Source organism: Cricetulus griseus, chromosome 6 (genome assembly GCF_003668045.3).
Source record: "Cricetulus griseus strain 17A/GY chromosome 6, alternate assembly CriGri-PICRH-1.0, whole genome shotgun sequence".
Lineage (NCBI taxonomy): Eukaryota > Metazoa > Chordata > Mammalia > Rodentia > Cricetidae > Cricetulus > Cricetulus griseus.
In genome coordinates, this window is record NC_048599.1 from 6090417 (window position 1) to 6110521 (window position 20105).

General features: G+C 52.3%; 2 protein-coding genes across 2 annotated transcripts in view; both read left to right on the top strand.

The window, feature by feature from the left end:
- Positions 1 to 2749, top strand: part of Pmepa1 (prostate transmembrane protein, androgen induced 1) — a 49605-nt gene extending 46856 nt beyond the window's left edge. The window contains exons 3-4 of the mRNA XM_027423257.2: positions 1551 to 1601; positions 1844 to 2749. Coding sequence (XP_027279058.1) covers positions 1551 to 1601; positions 1844 to 2365 — 573 coding nt within the window. The 3' untranslated portion in view covers positions 2366 to 2749. The remainder of the gene's footprint in view (positions 1 to 1550; positions 1602 to 1843) is intronic.
- A 6881-nt stretch (positions 2750 to 9630) lies between these two features.
- On the top strand, positions 9631 to 19533 carry Zbp1 (Z-DNA binding protein 1). The gene is made up of 8 exons (XM_035446561.1): positions 9631 to 9762; positions 9976 to 10176; positions 11884 to 12120; positions 13024 to 13212; positions 14938 to 15105; positions 16734 to 16937; positions 17992 to 18207; positions 19338 to 19533. The coding sequence occupies exons 2-8, from the start codon at positions 10137 to 10139 to the stop codon at positions 19511 to 19513; spliced, it is 1230 nt and encodes a 409-aa protein (XP_035302452.1). The 5' UTR covers positions 9631 to 9762; positions 9976 to 10136; the 3' UTR covers positions 19514 to 19533.
- Positions 19534 to 20105: the final 572 nt, after the last annotated feature.

Genomic DNA, 20105 nt, shown 5'->3' on the forward strand with positions numbered 1-20105 from the left:
GAGCAGAGGCAGGACCCTGGGCGGGGGTGCAGCATAGGGGGCCCGTGGGAACCTTGCAAGCCCTGTTGGCTGCGGTGCGGTGGGTGCGGAAGAGCTCCCATCTCCCTGACTTAATCTGCAAGGCAGGGCCCCAGCTCAGGCCTTACTATCCAGCAGGCAGAGGTGCCCAAGCAAGTGGACTGGATGGCTGTGTATGGGAGGGGGAGCTGAGCGGGGCTCCAGTGGGTGGGGTGAGGACAGCAGGAAACACCTGTGGGTCTGGCTTGTACAAATTAAAAGCAGCCAGGGCCATTCACTGTATAAGGAGAGACATAGTCTCCACCTGCAGGTGCAAGCCCCCGGAACCACCAAGTGGCCACTGGGTGAACTGCGAGCCTCTGCAGCTTGGGGAGGGACACCCTTTCCCAAACTCAGTGAAATAGTAGCACAGGGCAGTTTTAGAAAGATGGGTTATGGTGTTGGGGTGTCAGCATTTGGCCACACCATAAGCTTGAAACGTTCAAGGTCATTACTTCTGTAGCTACATCTCAGTGAAGCCGAAATTCAGGCATCCTTTCTCCAGGCTGGGAGTTACACCTAGAGCCATTCAGGGCAGCTCAGGTCCCTCACAGCGGAGGACACGAGCTTCAGGAGTGACAGCCATCACACAAACGACTCCATGTCTGTTTGTTGATAAAAAATGTTTGAGACTCTATGACAGCGGCTCTCCACCTTCCTAAGACTGTGACCCTTTAATATGGTTCCTCATGTTGTGGTGAACCCAGCCCTAAAACTGTTTTCATTGCTACTTCATAACTGTAATTTTGATACTGTTATCAATCGTAATGTTAATATCTAATGTGCAGGATATCTGATATGAAACCCCCAAAAGGGCTGCAGCCCACAGATTGAGAACCACTGCTCTATAGAGACCTGGGCGCTGAACATCAGCAGGAAACTGTCCCCGTGGTGGCAGTGGGGTGGCCAGTCCAAAGCCCCCTGGCATGTGTTTAGCATGCTGAGATATGTCAGACCTGGTTTCTGGGAGTCGGGGGTGGTAGTGGTGGCACCTGTCATTTTCTGTTGTACCCCGAGGGTCAGGTGATTGTTACGTTCAACGCTAAATTCACTAGCATCTCCAGCAGGTGTATGTGTCCATATGTTCAGGTGCTGAACCCACCAGGACAAAGTTAAATGTTTGGATGAGATGGCGTGGGGGAGCAAGCAGTTCTGGAAGAGAAGGCAGGTGGGAGGGCCATGCTGGGCTTCCTTAACGGTCAGTCCTCTTGCCCAGGGAAGCTGCCTGCAGGCTTTGAGAAAGGGTGCCGCCTCACAGATCCCACGTGTGCTTCGGAAAGCCCGACAGGACAGCAGCGGGAGCTCGGGAGAAGCCAAGAAGGCCCATGTGGTCTTGTCCTTGACCACACAGATGTGGGGAGGGTGGAGGGAGAGAAGTGGATGGCCCAGGACTTGAGGGTGAAAAGTTTGCCTCTAGGATGCGTGGAACCTTGTGTCAAGAGCTCTGCCCACTGTTGCTCCTGTTTGACCTTGTATTCCTTTCCACCCTACAGGAAGGATGCCTCTGGCCCTCAGAGAGTACGGTGTCAGCCGCAATGCCAGAGGTAAGACCAAGCCCCACCTTCTGTCCTGTGGTGCCCCTTGCTCTCAGAGTCTGGGCCCTTGTCCAGGATCACACACACTCCCTGATTGGGGGAGAGGAGGGCGGGATGGTGGCATCTACAGCTGGCCCTGTTTCCAGAGGTTCACCTGGGGCAGCCCCTACTGAACCCACAGCCCAGTCTCTGAATCTGGGGACCCGATCTGAGTCTGCTTCCCTCCCTGACTCCTACTCTGCCCCTTCCAGCCACAGGTCTATGCCCCTCCTCGACCCAGTGCCCGCCTGGCTGTGCCCCCCTTCGTCCAGCGGAGCCGTTTCCAGCCCACCTACCCCTACCTGCAGCAGGAGATCGCCCTGCCGCCTACCATCTCACTGTCCGATGGGGAGGAGCCCCCACCCTACCAGGGTCCCTGCGCCCTCCAGCTGCGGGACCCTGAGCAACAGCTGGAGCTGAACCGAGAGTCTGTGCGCGCGCCCCCCAACCGGACCATCTTCGACAGCGACCTCATGGACAGCACCATGCTGGGAGGCCCCTGTCCCCCCAGCAGTAACTCGGGCATCAGCGCTACCTGCTACAGCAGCGGTGGGCGCATGGAGGGGCCGCCCCCCACCTACAGTGAGGTCATCGGTCACTACCCGGGGTCCTCCTTCCACCACCAGCAGAGTAACGGGCCGCCCTCCCTGCTAGAGGGGACCCGGCTCCACCACCCTCACCTTGCCCCCCTGGAGAACAAGGAGAAGGAGAAACAGAAAGGTCACCCCCTCTAAGAGTGGGGGCCGGGGCACCTGTAGGCAAACGGCAGAAACACTCCGCACTTAAGAGAGAAGAGAGAGGAAGGCAGAGGACACACAGGCCGTGTGACGTGTGCCAGCTCTCCTCTCTGTGTATAAATATTTACATGTTCTGTGTGGTCTGAATGCAGAAGCTCAGAAAGCTTGCAAAAAAAAAAAAAATTACCACGTTCCTTTGTCGAGCTGTGTCTTGAAGGCAAAAGAGAAAACCCTCCACTAGTCTTTTTTTTTTTCATTGTTCTTAGTTGAGCTCCATGTGTGAATGCTTAATTTCTTTTGTTTATGATGGTTTCACTTAACTTTAAAGACATATTTGCACAAAACCTTTGTTTAAGATCTGCAATATTATATATATAAATATATATAAAATAAGAGACACTGTATGTGGGAGAGCAGGAGTATTTTTGTACTAGAAGAGGCCTATAAAAAAAAAGTTGTTTTCTGATCTAGAAGAGAAAAAAATGGCAATTTTTTTGAGTGCCAACTCCGAAAGTGTGTATTTACCTTGTAAAGAAAAAAAAACCTACAAAGCAGGGGTTTAGAGCTATTTATATAAATGTTAAGATTTTGCACTATTTTTTAATATAATATATCAGTGCTTGTTTGATGGAAACTTCTAGAGAGTGTGTTGAGACTTGAAGGAGAAATGTTGAGTTTGGTCTGAACAGAGCAGTGGGCGTGTCCCTCCGGGTCTCAGAGGACACCCACCCTCACCACCACCCCACCCCCACCCCCCGCAAGAAAGTCGGGCTCCCCAGGGCTGTGCACCCGAAGCCAATGGCTGCTTCTGCCCAAATAGGCTATAAGCAGTTACACATTCCCTGCTGACGGGGACCCACGTAGTCCCTCTGGGTTACAGCTGAGTCAGGACTGCCCCACAAAGGTACCTGATTGCAGATGCCTTTCCCCATGTGAAAATAAACTGTTACTGAAGGAATCTTAGTTTTTTTTTTTTCTTCCTCTTTAAAACACAAAAACTATGAAGGTTCAGTGGAAGGGGCCAGGTGTGCCCCAAATACCAAAGCTACTCCCTGCATTTGGTGCCAGGGGGATCCAGCAGCAAGCTTTCTGCAGAAGGGACCTAGGTACCAACATGCCAAGGCTGGGTGTATGCGGTTCTTTGCTGGCATTCAGGAAAGGCCCAGGGTGTTGTTAAGCTGCTTGACCTCAGACAATCTATTTCCTCTCTATATTGATTTTCACTTCAAGAAGCCAACTAATAGTCAACCTGAGATGAAAAGGGACAGTCACCCCAGTGTCCCCCACCTGCCCCAGGGAGCCCAAAAAGTTACAAAAGACTGCTACCAACATCAGCCCACACCTCAGGCTCCAAAACGATTTGCCTTCTCTCACCAGTACCATTCTCTTCCAGAATGATGTGAGCCTTTGTCTGCTTTCGTCACTTCTTTGCAGGGTCAGGGTCTCATTTCCCAGAGTTTAATTAATACATGGGTTGTGATGGGGCTCCCAGAAGGATTGCTGTTCTGCCCTGTGTGAACACAAGAGAAAAGGGGGTGTTACTGAAGTCCCCTAGTGTTCAGCAGGGGCAGAAGTGTTCCTCCTCTGGAGGCTCTACAGGATTTCATGGGGTGACTCTGCCACCTCTTCCCATCCACAGAGGTATAAACAAGGTAAGAGGCAATAACTTAGATACAGCACTTTTTATTACTTGGAAATCTTTTAGGTTCAGGTCACCATGCCTGTTTATACACATACTGTTTTTTAAGGATGGGTACCCCCATGTTGCCACTGAGCCTGGAACTCTGCAGACCTGCCTGGCAGAAAATCCCCACACCTGTCAGTGTCCTGACCAGCTTCTCCAGGAGGGGTTGACCTAAAATTGGCTCCTCTCTCAAAGAGAATTCTTTGAAATGTCACATAGAGATATCAGAAATTGCGGGAGCTTAACTGTCCTGGTCATTCCCCGCTTGGTGAGGCCTCCTGCTGTCCCTGTATGTAGCCTTCTTGTGGAATACTGCGTGTGATTCTGTCCTGGTGGGAAATCTAGACAGTGAACCTTGTTTGTGTATGTGGCTTCAACTGAAAGCCAGGGTGAAATGTGCCCATTGCCCTCTGGAGCAAAACTGGCTGTCCTTACTTCTTTGGGTAGGTTGTTTCGGGGAGCTTGCTGAGCCCATCTGGCTTAGGGGCAGGCCCACCCCCTCTAATAACAACCCCCCCACAATGAAAAGTGGGGCCCTTTGGATTCAGGTTGGAGGAGCTTGAGGGGGAGGGGCTTGTCAAAGTCAGGACACTCTGTGTCCTTGGCAAACATGCAGCCTGTTGGCTGTGGGACCCTGAGCTCCAGGCACTCTCACTAGATGCTGTCAACTCCTTCAAGCTGCTGGCCTTGGGACCCTGAGCTCTGGACACTCATCTCTGATGCTAGTCTTCCCATGGGAACTTAGGCAGGTGCTGGGAAGTGACTGGTCGGAGAGGGACCGACCTGGTTGGCTTGGGAGAAGGGGTCTGCTGCTCCACGAGGCTCCAAGACAGTGACAGCTCCCTCTGTCCCAATTCCTGTCTCCGGTGCTTGCTGCAGGGTTGTTTCCCTGCAGATCCCAGGGCTGTGGGGCAGCTTCGAAGAGCTTGGGTCTGCATGACTTGGCTTGCTGCAAAAGGAGATTTTTCAGAAGTCTGTTGTTTTAGCAAAAAGTTAAAACCACAACCGCATACCCTACATGTAACAGACCCTACATGTAACAGAAACCAGACCCGCTCTCTGTTCTTGGCCATTGCTGTGACCCACGTAACAGACTTCCACGTGCCCCTCAGTTTCCAGAACCATAGAACATTGTCATGATGGCCTGTGCTTTGGACTTCAGAGCCAGAAGTGCCACTGCCCGGCAGAGTCTAGTGGGCTACTTCACTTGGGTCACCTGACACCCCTCCCTCAGCACATTGTCCTGCTGCACTGTTGCTTGGCTTTGGGATGCCCTCCTTTGCAGCCGTCCTCATTCCTTCTGTTCCTGGTCAACACCTGGGATTTTCCCTCCATGCCTTGAGCACACCACTGCGGGAGACTGTACCCAGGCCTGAAGAAGCTGTTCTTTGTGCATCTATAATCTCTGGTGCCAATGATGGCTTTATGAAAAGCTGCAATACAAAATAAATGTTACAGTTCTTTGGAGAGAATTTTCTTCCCCCCCTTTTTTTTTTTTTTTTTTTTTTTTTTTTTTTTTTTTTTTTTTTTTTGGCTGTGTAGCTCTCCCTGCCCACTCCCATCCTCTGCAAAACCCAGGACACATGGGGTGAAGACAGTAGCTGTCTTCACAGTAGCTGCAGGGGGTGGGGGGAGCTTAAACAGTTTGTTCGACTTGTCTATTTTGGATCAGGTGGTACTGGGCTGTGAAACCCTTGCTCCCACAAGTGGCTCCGATAAAGGGCGAGGGAGGCTGGTGGGGTTAAAGGAGTTACCCAAATATTAACAACGTTTCTACCCTCTTGGAAAATAATCACTCATTACCTAAGGAAAGCTCAGGTAAGGTCTGCAAAATCTGAGACACAGACTGTGTGCAAGAGGTCTAATGTAGTCCCTGACCCCAGCGGAGGGGGATAGTAAGCTGTTTGCAAGTAAAGTCCAACCTCAGGCTGATGCCAAAGTATCCTGTAGGGTAAGCTATACCCCAGAATGCTAGGCACCAAGCCCTCCTGGCCCAAAAGGTGGAGCAGAGAAGGATCCTAGCAGCACATGGGTGTTCCATTTTGGGTGTTAGGCTTAACACAAGGCTCTTGGGCGCTGGGGTTGGAGCACACAGCCCCCCTAAAAGAACTCTAAGGTGGTTTTATCGCATGCACACACAGTACCTAGTACAGAAACAGTTTACTTTTACATGGAACCATCTCCAAGGCCCAGGGTTTAAAACCACCAGTCAGTATAGAGGCAGAAGGCCCAGCTGCCATTGGGCCTCAGCTCAGGGTTACTGAACAGCTCAGTCCTTTGGTAACTGCTGTGGTTTCTTCCTGCTGGACCAGGAGCACTTGGCTGCCCACCTTCAAGTTTCCTTACAGAGAGAATCTAGGAGGAGCCTAAAGAGCTCGTCCTCCACCCCACACATCAACCACCTTTATCAGCACCTTGTGACCAGGTGCCCCGTGAGCCTCTGGATCATTCAGAGAGCCACAAACACCAAGGTAGAGGCAGGCCTAGCCCAGCCAAGGACAGCCGTGCTGGCTGGCTGTGTGCCTACTAGGTGCCCAAGTTAGTGACTGAGAATGCAACACCCACAGCACCCGCAGGTCAGAGTCTGAGTATAAAAGAGAGGGAAGAGTTTGGGCCTCAAACCATGGAGACAAAGAAAAAAACACCATAGTAAATGTTTAATTAACCATCTGGAAACCAAAGCATCATGTCAAATTCATTAATCGTCCCATTTAGTTGTCATGAAAATTTCATGATACTTCGCTATAGTTGAAGAGAATTTATGGCGAAATAGTCTCACCCAGTAAGCATTCCCAAGAGTGATACTTGGCGAGGAAACCATGGCCAGCTTTGACTAAGTGAATCTCTTGTGGGCAGATAATCTGTAAAATAATTTTTCTTTAACAGTCTTTCTGGGGCCTGTGGAGATGGCTCAGTTGTAAAGTGTCCACTGTACAAGCATAAAGACCTGAGTTCAAGTCCCCAATCCCCACATAAAAGCCAAATGTCTACAGCTCCAGCACTCCAGCGGTAGGGTTGGCACAATCTGGAGATCTTGGGGCTTGCTGGCTAGTGTCTGGCCAAATCAGAGAGGCAGCTGGGGGCAGTGACAAAAAGCAAGCAGCCTGTACCATGTCCTGAGCTCTCTGAAGGAACCTCGGATGCAGCCAGTACTGGGTTAAGAACTGTGGTATCCCACTGCCAAAGGGAAACTAACACGCATAAAGATCAGGGCCGTGTTCAAGGCCCGGGCTGAGAAGAGATGCCCAAGCGTGCTAGCCTCCAGTGGACAGAGTAACACTGAGACCCACTGATTGCTCTGTCTTGCAGGACGCCCACCCCCAGGGATTTGAAGAGGGGGCTCATCACCCCAACACACCTGCCATAAACTATCCCCTTGCTGTCACCAGCTATGTCTGACCTCTGACCAAACAAAGTTTGCAGCCTGCCTTCCTTTCTTCCTTTCTTCCTTCCTTCCTTTCTTCCTATCTTCCTTCCTTCCTTCCTTCCTTCCTTCCTTCCTTCCTTCCTTCCTTCCTTGCTTCCTTCCAGAGCCTGGTTATGGGGAGGGAAGGAGGTGGGTTTTGCCAACACAATATGTGGTAAAAATATCTCTCTTTTAAAAGAGAGATCACAAAACCTGAAGACTCGAGATCAGTAACATGTAATTATCCCCTGCTTTGGGCGGAGAGTTCTAATAGTTTCTAGAAAAACATGAGCCATTTGGAAGGAGCGTGCTCTCCAGGATAAAGAGAGCAGCTTGGCATGCCATTTGTATGTCTGGGCCCTTCCTAGCCTGGAGGAGGAAGCACCTACCTGCTTTCTTTCCTTTCTTCCCTCCTTCCCTCCCTCCCTCCCTCCCTCCTTCCCTCCCCATTGGCCTTGAACCCCATCAGACTCAGAGTAGCATCTGCTAGAGAAAGAAGCTGGGAAATGCTGGGTGGGGCAGGAGACGGCCTCCATGCAGAGGAAGAGCCTTGAGTTGACAAGGACACCTAGGTCTCTGCCAACATCTGTTGCGATAGATATTGCTGTGATCTGAAGTAGTGTTTGGGGCCTGCAGGATGTGATCTTTAAAGGGAGATGTCCATGGTGCTTGTTGAGTTTTTCCGGCTGTGATAAACACTATGACAGAAACAAACAAAACCCAGCTGGAGAGGAAAGGGTTTATTTCTGCGTACAGTTCACAGCCCATCTCAGAAAGAAGAGCTGTGAGAACCCGAAACAAAGATCGTTGAGGATGTTGCTTCCTGGCTCATGCTCAACCAGCTTTTTATTCACAGCCTAGGAATGATGCTGCCCACGGTGTTCTGGGTCCTCTCACACCAACCGTGATAATTCTCTCACAGACACATCCACAGCCAATCAGACCTGGGCAACCCTGCAACCGAGACTCCCTCAGATGGCCCTGTACTCAGCTGCCTGCTGAAACTGCCTAGGATACCCGTCCTTTGCTCCTTCCTGCCAGAAGGAGAGCATGTGTGACAGGTGGAACTCCAGCAACCCTTGAAAAACTTAAGCACAGAGGCTACAAATGGCAGAGCAACAGTTTAAAAAGAAGCCGGGTGGCTGCACCAAATCTGGAGTACCTGGAGTCTTGTGTCATGCACAAGAGGGAAAAGGTCCATCTGCCCAGTCCACAGCTGTGGAGGCTTGGGATAATCCCAGCATTGAAAATTGGCTTGAGGTTTTTCTTAAACAAAGACAAAGAATAAGAAATAATCCAAAAGTTTAGAAGGATTTTGGCCAGGCAATGGTGGAGCACGCCTTTAATCCCAGCCCTCGGGAGGCAGAGGCAGGCGGATCTCGGTGAGTTCCAGGCCAACCTGGTCTACAGAGCGAGTTCCAGGATAGGCAGGGCTACACAGTGAAACCTTGTCTGGGGGGACGAGGTGGGGGGTTGTCCAAGAGGTATTGTGATACAGTCCTGCCACTCAAGAAATGATAATGGAGGGGTCAAGAATCTGAATTCAGGCTTGGCTACAGAGTGGGACCCTGTCTCAAAAATTAAAAACAATAAAGAATAGGGAATGCTGAGATGTTCACAGCAGAACCCCAGTGTCAGGTTCTCATGGCATGTCCTGAAGCCCAGCCCTCTAGGGCCAGAGCCACCTTGGCCAAGGACCAAGCAAGACCCCCAGGCAAGAGCCGGTTGATGAGAGGGCACCACCTAGTGGTTGGTCCCCAAATAGCCCCTCTAGGGAGCCTGATGTCCCTCAACTGGCTCAGCTGAGTGTTTAAAGGGTGACCTTATTTATTTGGGGGGCTCAACGGGCTGTACAATTTTCTGTTTCCCTTAGCTGCATCTGCAGGCTCTGGGTTTCCCCCTGGAAGTCATAAAAATCATTTGGAAATTTTAAAGTTTCCCCATGCACAGGCCGGTGGAACTGGCTGTGTGGAACTGGCCTGGCCGTGGCCTGTCCAGTGACAAGGCTGACTGGGGACCTGCAGCTTGCTTTGCAGACATTTTGCAGGTACATATATACCTCCTTCTGGTCTCCATTTCCTGCTCCTGTCATGCCCTATGCACTAATGCTAACCGGTGCCAAGGACCTCCCTCCTGCAGCTGGGACCCAGATTCAGGGTTATTGTAGGCTGAGTTGTGGGCACGAGGCCATCTCTGTGAGCTCAGTCCCTTAGTCTGTAATTGGAACAGAGTGATGTCCGAACTGTTCGAGGACCACTGACCTCTTTGAGAATGTATGAAAGTGAGGGGCTCCTTTTCTAGAAGGTATGTGGATGACAGTACTAGTCCTGCCCTGTCAGCAAGTAGGGAATGCGCAGTAGGTACCTTTTTCCTAGTGGGAGTCCAGATAGGCAGTTCCCACCCCAGAGGCCAAGACTCCTCTCATCCCCGTCATTTATTCAGCTCCAACTTGCTCACCCCACCCTGATTTCAACGTTTCTTTCGAGAACCACCAAGTTTCATTTTCTCTTTCTCCAGAAAGCTGGGTGGATGGAGCCAGATGGGTGCTCGTTTCCGGGGTGGAAACATATGGTGTCTGCAGCTCCAAGAAGCCGCTCTTCTTCTGTGGACACGGCCTCAGGCCTGGCCACAGTTCGGGAATCTGCCACCCCCCGCCCCAAAGGTGCCCTGAGGTTGCCATGAGCATGGCAGAAGCTGCTGTTGATCCGAGCACAGGAGGTAAGCCGGGCGAGCCTCTTCCTTCCCCCACGCAGCGTGGACCCTGGGCTGGTTTCTAAGGCTCCTTCTAATTCTTTGCTTGGCCCAGACAGCAGCAATATTCTGAGGACATCAGAGCTCAGGAAGCAGGCACCACAAGAAGCTAGCTTGCTTCGGGGACCCTGTGCGTCACACTTTGACCCTTGCTTAGGCTGGTTCCTAACAGCCCTCAGGCACAAGTGGTAGCTCTCACCTCACAGACAGGTCACTGAGGCCTTCGATGGGCTTCAGGCTCTGAACTGTGAGAGGGGACTTTGTTTTGATAAGAAGATTTGGCTCTGATTCTATGTTCATGCTCTTCTCTCCGCTACAGGGCAGTGCGAGGCTGTGGGTGAAAGACTGTATGAGGCGAGGCTATCGGGGCCGTGCAGCTGTGGACAGGATTTACTTTACTGCTTTTCTTCATTGTTTCGAAACTTTTTTTAAAGATATGCTTATTTACTGTGTATACAGTGTTTTGCCTGAATGCACGGCTGTGCTCTGGTCAAAGAAGCACCAGGTCTCATTCTAGGTGATTGTGAGCCGCTCCGTGGTTCCCGGGAGCCACACTCAGCACCTCTGGAAGGGCAGCCACTGCTCTTAACTCCTGAGCCATCTCTGCAGCCCCCAAAGTCACCCTTTTCCATTCTCGCACCATGCTAGGGCATGTTGCTCAAAGGCAGAGGAGCCAGGGCAGTGGCAGGTTCAGGGCCAGGTGGAGAAGACCAGAAACTAACCCTCACCTGGTCCCTGTGGCTTCCTAATACTCTCCTTGCCAGCCAGTCACCACCATCCATTCCTTCATGCTCACCCTTTGGAGAAAGCTCTGCCTGTGTGCCCTTAGGAGTCAGTGGGAGAAGGGAGGGCAGGAGAGCCCACTGCAGGACATACACGCCCCAGCAGAGAAAAAGCAAGCAGAGTGGAAGCCCAGCCCTATAATCCCAGCAGGGGAGGGGGTGGCTGAGGCAGGAGGATTGCTGTGAGTTCCAGGCCAGCCTGAGATATATGGTGAGACCTTGTCTCAAGAGGAAAAACAAAGGAAGGTAGAAGCAGGCAGATGGAAGGAACCAGAAGGAGCACGAGGTGGAACTTGGGTGGCTCTTGGGGTCAGGCGCAGAGGAGGCTGGGCAGGGAGCAGAGGTCCATCGGATCTCTAGGTAGAGGGTGCTGGAGGGAACCATTCTGGAGTTGGTGGTCACCTGGGAGACTAGTAATGCTACCAGGAAGATGTCATTGAGGCTGGGGTAAGGGAGAAAAAAGTAAGTGGGAGGTATCTGAGCTGCGTTTTCAGGGCTCCTGATCCACCTGGAATGGGAAGGGAGACCTAGGAATGCCCATGGCATCCATGGGAGATGGAGAGAAAGGGACTCTCCATACAGGCTGGAAGAGGCACCAGGCAGCGTGGAGGGGCTTCCGGGCCAGGCTTGGCTCCATCATCTGAGAGCTGAGGGCTCCTACCTGTCTGGGGTTCCACACCAATACACAGGACAGCATGTACACTCCTCTGCCGTATGAGTGCATCCCACCATTCAGCCATGGGGCCAGGGTCCACTCAGTCTGACACTCTTGCCTCTCAGTGATTCCTCGATGCTGTCGGCTCTGGGTTCTCGTATCTTTCTTACCTCTGGAGATGGGTGCTAGCCTCCAATGGGGGCTGGGCTTGACTCTTCTCTCTGTTCCTCCCCCAAGACAATCTGGAGCAAACGATCCTACAGATACTGAGTGGAGCCGGCGGCTCTGTGAAGCTCCCCAAGCTGGTAAAGGAGTGCCAAGTGCCCAAGAAAACACTCAACCAAGTCCTTTACCGCCTAAAGAAGGAGGGAAAAGTTCACTCACCAGCCCCTGCCACATGGTGTTTAGGCAGGGATGCTCCTGGAGATGAGGCTCCTGCAATCCCTGAGGACCCCACTGCCCAGCCCACCCTCGGTAATCTGTCATTTGGGGGCACAGCAGACTCCCCTCAAGGGCCATCTTGACAATGGGCAAGTCCAGGTTCAGGCTTGGCTTTCAAATCTGAGCTCTGCCATCCTCTCTTTATCTTTTGATTTCTTTTCACCAATAGGGCTTGTACGTGGTAGGTGTGAGGTAGACACTAGCAATAGTAAAGGCACAATCCAGGCAATTGTCACAATGACAGTAGGGATTCACTCGGAGCCACTGAGCAGAGAGGGCTCACAGCTCCATTGCTGATGCTGTACCCAAGGCCACCTAGCCTTCAGCAACTCCTGCAGTTGGAGCCAGGAGAGGAGGCAGCCTCAAGACCCTGCCCTTCTGCAGCCAGCAGCTGTGACCCAAGCAGATGTGAAACCCTGGGACCCCAGCCTAATGTCCTGTCCCCTAGCTGTCCTGTGGAAGTGTTCCCGTTGCTCAGTGGATCAGAGCGTCTCCTGTCTCCAATGGACACATTTTTCTTCCTCCAGCCCCAAGACCCTAAAGTTGTAGGCACAACTCCAGGGAGTCCTGGCCTTCAGCTCAGTGCACACCAAAGGCCTCCCCAAACTACTCTTAGGGGCACAAGGGGAAAGGGTGTTTGGGATCATGTCCACCACCGAGGCTTCGCAAGAATCTCAGAGGCCAGACTCGGTGTCAGAAGCCAAAGGCTCCAAATGGATAAGAAGTGCTTTATTTTCCAGGCGCTGACACGCCTGAGCCAGCTTCATGCACATATCCGGTCTCCAGGTGACACTGTACCCAGTAGGAGCATGGGCCTCAAACAAAGCAAGACCATGCCCCTGGGCTTCATAAGCGCCCCAGGTTACAGCCAGTGGGTGCTGGGCAGACGCAAGCCCAGGGCCCTCTTCCTACTGAACGCCTGCCCCTCACTTGCAGATGAAAGAATCATCAGATTCCTGGAGACCAGCGGGCCTCACAGGGCCCTGCACATCGCCAAGGCTCTGGGGATGAAGACAGCCAAAGAGGTGAACCCACACCTGTACGCCATGAGGAACAGGCACCTCCTGAGCTATGATGGGAACACATGGATGATCTACGACTCAAGTCGGAGAGGTCAAGAGCTAGGTATGAGAGGTCAAAGTCAGTTTGGGGAGGTCAGGGGTCAGGGCGGATGGCCTAGGGTCAAGTTGGGAAGTTCAAAGTTCAGGTCAGGAAGGTCAAAGATCAGGATCGGGCCATCTAGGGTCAGGCTGAAAAAGTTAAGGGTAAAGATTGAATGGCCTAGGGTCAGATTTTGTTTTATTTTGTTTTTAGATTTATGTATTTTATGTGTTATAAGTGTTTGCCTGTGAGTGTGTGTATACACCACATACATGCGGTGGCAGCAGAGGCCAGAGGAGGGAAATTGGAGTGACAGGTGGCTGCGAGCCCCCATGTGGGAGTGCTAGAACCTCTGGAAGAGCAGCCAGTGCTCTAACCACTTGGCCACCTCTCCAGCCTTAGGGTCAGATTTTACCGATACTCTTTTGGGAGGGGTTCCAGGAGGGAGGGATGCTGGCAGGCTTAAAGAGGGAGTGCCACCCAGCTTGCTGGCCTTGGCTGGCACAGGCCTGCCTGCCTCACTCAATGCCCATAGGGTTTCTGGCTATTGGAGGAAGAGTGATGATGAGGACAGCAGCTGGATTTCAAACACAGGGTCACATCCAAATGGTAATAAAGTCAGGGGGACCCAACAAATATATGAGACTTCTTTTAGTCACTGCTGAGGGACAGGAGCTCTGCAGGGATCAGAGAGCTGCAGATGCAGGAAGTCTGGAGAAAGTGGCACACTGGAATTGCTCAGCCTGGACACAGGGGGCAGCCTGTGAGCATTTTGTACAGCTATGATGATGCAGAGCTCTTAGCTCAGCACTCAGAAGACAAAGGGAAGAGAGTTACAAGTTCAAGGCTAGACTGAACTAAAAAAAAAAAAAACAACATACAAAATCCAAATTGATAAATAAGTAAATGAAGTTGTTTGAAGGGGGTGCTGGGCTGGGCTTGCAAAGTAGAAGCCTGGAGACCCCAGGCTTCCCTTCCATAGGTGCAGTGGTAATAAGTCTGAGCCCTGGTGCTCTCAGGGACCCCCCAGCATGTTCTTTTTAAATGTCTGACATTTTTCTTGCATGGTAGTCTCACTGTGTAGCCCTGCCTGTCCTGGAACTCACCATGTAGAGTAAGGGGCCTCAGACCCACAGAGACATGCCTATCAAATTCTAGGGTTAAAGGCATATGCCACTACACCTGGAAAATGTCTTTTAAAGCCAGATAAAGAAATGTACCTTTTAAGAATTCGTACCTAAAATGCCCTAGCTCAAGTATGCTTGTCTTTACACAAACGAGGGTAGAAAGTATGGTTTAATTTTTTTCCTTTCGTGAGATAATTTCATGTAGCTAAGATGACCGTGAACTCCCAATATTCCTGCTTCCAAGTGCTGGGGTTGCAGGTGTCTGTCAGCATGCAGGTGTCTGTCAGCAGTCAGCATGCAGGTGTCTGTCAGCATGCAGGTGTCTATCTGTCAGCATGCAGGTTTCTGTCTGTCAGCATACAGGTGTCTGTCTGTCAGCATGCAGGTTTCTGTCTGTCAGCATACAGGTGTCTGTCTGTCAGCATGCAGGTTTCTGTCTGTCAGCATGCAGGTGTCTTTCTGTCAGCATGCAGGTGTCTGTCAGCATGCACTCTCGTTCTTGGGCCCCCAGTATGGGGTCTGGTCTCATGTTGCAGCAAGTTCCCAGGGAAGTTTAGTGCTGTTGATCCAAGCGCCCCTATGCCCTTGAAACAAAGGAACTCAGTGGAATATTGTTCTGTAGCTCATCCTGGAGTGAAACAAGAGTCCACTGTGAATATTTACCAGCAGAATCCGATCAATGTGATCTGCCAACAAGGAGCCAACAATCACATCTCCATCTCTGAGTCAGAAGCCATCCAGATCGGCCATGGGAATACCATGCAAAGGCAGATAGCCTGTGGTCAAAGCGGTAAGAGGGGGGCCTGGCCAGGACACCTGCTGTGCCTGAGAAAGTGAGGAGGGGACTTGGTCCTTCAAGGAGAAAAGGACTTCCTCATGTGCATGGCCTTCGGAATGGCTTTTCAGGATGAGAAGCCTGGATCATGCATCACCTGCACTCAGTGAGATCCAATCTGTCTGTGTGAGAAAAGCTCGGCTCCCTCTCTCAGCAGGACATGGAGCGAGGGCAACTGCCATGCTCTGCTCTGAACACATTTCTCTCTCTCAAACTGTTGCCATGAAAATTTGGGGTCATCATGCACTCAGTGGCTTTGTGTGTGTTTGTGTTTTTTTTTGTGTGTGTGTGTGTGTGTGTGTGGTGTATGTCGTGTTTGTGTGTGTGGTGTGTGTGGTGTATTGTGATGTGCTTGCATGTAATGTTTGTGCGGTGTATATGGTATGTGTGTGATATGTGTGAATGTGGTGTGTTTGTGTGTGTGTGTGTGATATGTGTGTATGTGTGATATGTGTGCATGTGGTATGTGTGTGTTGTGGTGTATGTGATATATGCATGTGTGACTGTATGTGGTGTGTGTGTGTGATGTGTGTGTGCAGTGTGTGTGTGTGTGTGATTGTGTGTGACTGTATGTGGAGTGTTGTGGGGTGTGTGTGTGTGTGTGTGTGTGTGTGTGTGTGTGTGTGTGTGTGTAGTGTCATGTGTATGTGCCTGTGTGTGTTTAGTGAAGTCCGTTCAGAACCAGACGGGGATGTCAGGTGTCCTGTTCTGTCATTCCCTCATTATTCCCCCCAGATAGGATGTCACACTGAGCCTGGAGTAAGCCTTGCAGCCAGTAAGCCCCAGCAATCCCCCTGTCTCAGTGTCACCCAGCACTAGAAGTACAGGTCCATGTGGCCATGCCTGGCTTTCTATGTGGCTGCTTGGATACAGACTCAGGTCCTCACGCTTGCCCAGCCCTGCTCTTAGCCATCCCCAGCCATCCCTCAGCATCCTGGTTTTGATGAGGTTGGAGCTTCCCAGCGAGTGTTTCCTCTGTACCTGGCAATGTGGCTTGGAGGGAGTGGGGCCACCTCACACCCTAGCCTTAGCACAACAGCATCAGCTCCAAGCCCAGAAGTCCCTGCCCCGCCCTTGGAGGAATCTACTCTGCCCCAGGCCTCAGAACCATAACTCCCCAGGCTCTGACAGCCATCCTGTCTGGCTATTTTACTTATGGATGTCAAGTGCTTACCTTTTTTTTTTTTTTTTTTGGACTCAAATGTGTTTGAAAGTTTTTGCGTTCCTTTAATTTGAAAATCATAAAAGTGAGGCTAAAAACGAACGCCAGGGAACTAACACCAGGGCAAAGACCGGAACTCTCTTCAGTCTAACGCTCTCCCAACTGAGCTATTTCGGCTGTGCTTAAAGACTCGAACTCTCTTGTCAAGAGGCATGGAGGACTCATTCCCACACAGTGGACTTTCTTTGATGGGGGTCAAAGGTTGAGGAGAGCCAGGAGGCAGGTGACAGGCGCCCCCCCCCCATCTGCAGGTACCCCGACAATATGCTGAGCCCAGCTGGGAATACTGCAGGCTGCCCAGCTCCAGCTAGATCAACCTGGAGTCATCTCTAGCAATTCCTTAACTCTCTGCCCTTCCCAGGTCCCAGGCCCTACCATCCTCTCTCGCTACCTGTGCCAGAGGGCCCCTCTTCTCAGGACACCCCAGCTGGCGCCTGGGGAGCTCAGCACATCCATGTGGAGAAATCCTTGCTTAGACGTGTGCAGCTGGGCCACGGCAATGAGATGAGCCTCCCGAAGGATGCGGTGGAACACAGTGCTTATAGCTTTAGTGGCAGCCCTCCAGGTATCACGGCCTCCACCACCCCACATATCCAGAAAGGACCTGAAGCCAGCATCTTTGTAAGAAGAGAAGCATGATGGGAAATTCACTCCACCCTGACCCATGGGAGGGGTACCACTGAACAGGGTGTTGAACTTTTAGATCTGGCACTAGGGGTCCCCAGTCTCCCAGCACCCATGCACAGCAAACCGTGCAGAGTGGAGGCTGAGAGGGAGGAAGCAAGGGGCGCAGGGGCGCAGGGGCGCAGGGGCGCAGGGGCGCAGGGGCGCAGGGGCGGGGCGCAGGGGCGCAGGGGCGGCAGGGGCGCAGGGGCGCAGGGGCGCAGGGGCGCGCAGGGCGCGGGCGCAGGGGCGCAGGGGCGCAGGGGCGCAGGGGCGCAGGGGCGCAGGGGCGCAGGGGCGCAGGGGCGGGCTGAAGCTCGGATGGTGGCCTGAGGCAATGGCGAGGGAGGCCCTCAGCAAGTGGCACAGAGACACGAGGACCTGGCCAGAGGCCTGCCAGGAACTATAGATTCATAGACAGTCAGAGTTTTCAGGGGTAACAACAGAGACAGAGAGGAATGTCTCTATAGAGAACTGGTCAGTGAGGAAGGGTGCGGCAGCAGGACCAGCAAACCGTGACAGTTTCTGCGAGTGGAGGGGAGCCTTATAAGAGGGATGGGAAGGCCGAGCATGGACTTGTGAGTGTGAACGCGAAGAGACAACAGGGCATGGATGCTGAGGTGGGACCGGGAGAGGAAAGACATGAAGCACAGTAGGATGGCATGTCCTGGAGGGCACCTGAGAACTGGCCACAGACAAGAAGGTTGGCTCTGGAGGCCAAGAAGAAGGTGCTGAAGCCGGATATGGAGACCACAGTGGTTTTGCTGAGCTCAGAGGTGGGGGGGGCAGTTGCTGACCAGTGAGGACATGTACCAGGACATGGAGGTGAGGTGGCTGGGCAAAGGCTAAGAACCAGACCTACTCGGTCACCCATGAGAGTCAGCCCTGAGGGTGGGACTGCCAGGTCTTTGTGCAACTGCCCGCTTCTCCCACCTTCTGTTTGGTTTACCTTGCAGTCTCAGCCACCTCTTTTGACCCGGGAACTTCATTCAACATGCAATCACCTGAGCCAGGCGCTCACCCTGATGCAAACACAGCCCAGAAAGTCCACATCAAATCCTGCTTGCTGGTGGATGCCACCATCGGCAACAGCAACAAGATGACCATCCACGATGCTTCAGAGGGTGGAGGAGTGGAGTCTGAAGGCAGCAAAGAGCCGAAAGAAGACACAGGTGAGCCTGGGCACAGAAGGTGTCTGTGTGAGTGCCCACCTTATACAGTCGTCCTGCGTTCAACCACCAGGCAATGGCCTGGAGCAAGGACACACTGGTCTGGGACTCAGTGAGCAAACCAAGAGGCAGCAGGCAACTCCAGGCTGCAAGGAAGATGTAGGTAGGTATTTACACCAAGGTGACAAGGAGCCAGAGAAAGGCTTTGGGCAGGACAGAAGCAGAGACTTCTGGGATTTAGAGTAAGAGAATCACACATAAACAGTCCCTCGAGTGAATAGTTAGAACCAGCATGAAGGGACCAGGATGTCTGAATGTCAAGTGGATCCCTCCCCACTCCTACCCCACCAATCCCGGTGGTGGAGTGCTATATGGCTCACACTGTGAGAACAGGCCATTACTGTGGGTCACAGTCACTAGGCCCAGGTGAGGAGCCCTTTGGGATAGATGAGGCATGGATGCTCCCTACAAGGAGAGGCGTGAGCCGTGCAGTCAGGGAGGCTTTGAGAGAGAACTGAAACAGGGAACCAACAGGGACCTGCTGACACACACAGTCCTGTGGAGGGATTTGCAAGCGCAGACACTGACAGTGCCAAGGCCCCGAGTGGTAAGTGGGAGCAGCACAAGAAGAGGGATCGTCACCCAGGAGCCCAGAGCCTTGGCGGTGCCCTCCTGGTCTTTCAGAGGCTGAAGGCGTTCATAAAATGTCCCCCACCTCATTTGAAATGAACCGGGGGAGACCTGGAGAGTGTGAACAGAGGCAAGTGAGGTAGCGTCCAAGTTTCCCTGGGCTATCGAGATGGCTCAGTGGCCAAAGGCATTTGCTGCCAAGTCTGAAGACCTGAGGTTGATACCCAGGACCCATGTGATTGGAGAGAAACAATTCCCACCCATTGCCACCTGACCCCTCCCCACACAAGTATGCACAAAATAAATGATAAATAAATGTGGTAGGGGAGGCTTAAGTCTCCCCAAGGACAGTTTGGGAACTGGCAGCAGAAACCCACCACAGTGGTTGTGGAGCATACGCTCTGGAGGAGCCTGCAGAATGCCTGCAGCTCCTGGTGAGCTAAATGACGCCGTGACCTGAGACCTTACCTACTCCTTCACTGTCACTTCTCTCCTCCCTCCAGACACAAGTTCTAAAGCCACACCATGCAGAAGCTGCTCCAACACCCCCAGCAACTCCATACTGCTCACTTCTGAGCTGGGAACTATGACTCTGGGAGATAGCGGCCCCCAGACCACAGAACCTGTGCTGAGGGAGGATGGCGTCTGCGGTACAGGGAGCCGTCGGATGCAGAAATGAGGCAAGAGGGGAGAGAGGGCAGAGGCAAGCGGCTTTTGTGTGGGGTTTCTTGTGGCTGCACACAGGGCTCAGACTAGATTTGTGTGTGTGTGTGTGATTTGGATGTGATACCCTTCCTGAAGAGGCCCAGGCATTTATTGACAGCTTGAGCCCGGGCTGGTACTGATCATTATGAAGTGACAGGATTCTGAGGGCCCTGAGATTGTCCACAGCGCAGTCTCTAGAAGGGTTTACTGTCTGACATTATTGGGAGGGAGTAGAGACTTTGGGAGGACGAAGGAAAGGCGTCAATGGAGACATCAGGGACTCTTGTAGTCCAGACTGGCTTTGAGTCACTATGTAGCCAAGGGTGACCTCAAACTTGTGATCTGCTGACCTCTACTTCCTGAGTGCTGGCATAATGGGTGCGTATCACCACATCCAGTTTATGAGGTGCTAAGGATGGAATTTCACGCACAGTACACAAGTTTTCTACCAGTGTAGCTGCAGCCCCAGCCTGGGCCATGCCCCTTCCAGTCTGTCTACCCATCTTTCCTCCCTGCCTACCGAGGTGAGCACCCTCCTCTGCCTTGCCACAGGCCAGCAAGCAATG

What these genes read in the sequence shown, in the direction of transcription:
- Zbp1 (XM_035446561.1), top strand. Translation starts at nt 10,137, where the DNA reads ATGAGCATGGCAGAAGCTGCTGTTGATCCGAGCACAGGAG. An exon ending in TCGGAGAGGTCAAGAGCTAG is followed by an intron (nt 13,213 to 14,937) that starts GTATGAGAGGTC and finishes ATTGTTCTGTAG; the next exon opens with CTCATCCTGGAGTGAAACAA. An exon ending in AGAGCCGAAAGAAGACACAG is followed by an intron (nt 18,208 to 19,337) that starts GTGAGCCTGGGC and finishes TCCTCCCTCCAG; the next exon opens with ACACAAGTTCTAAAGCCACA.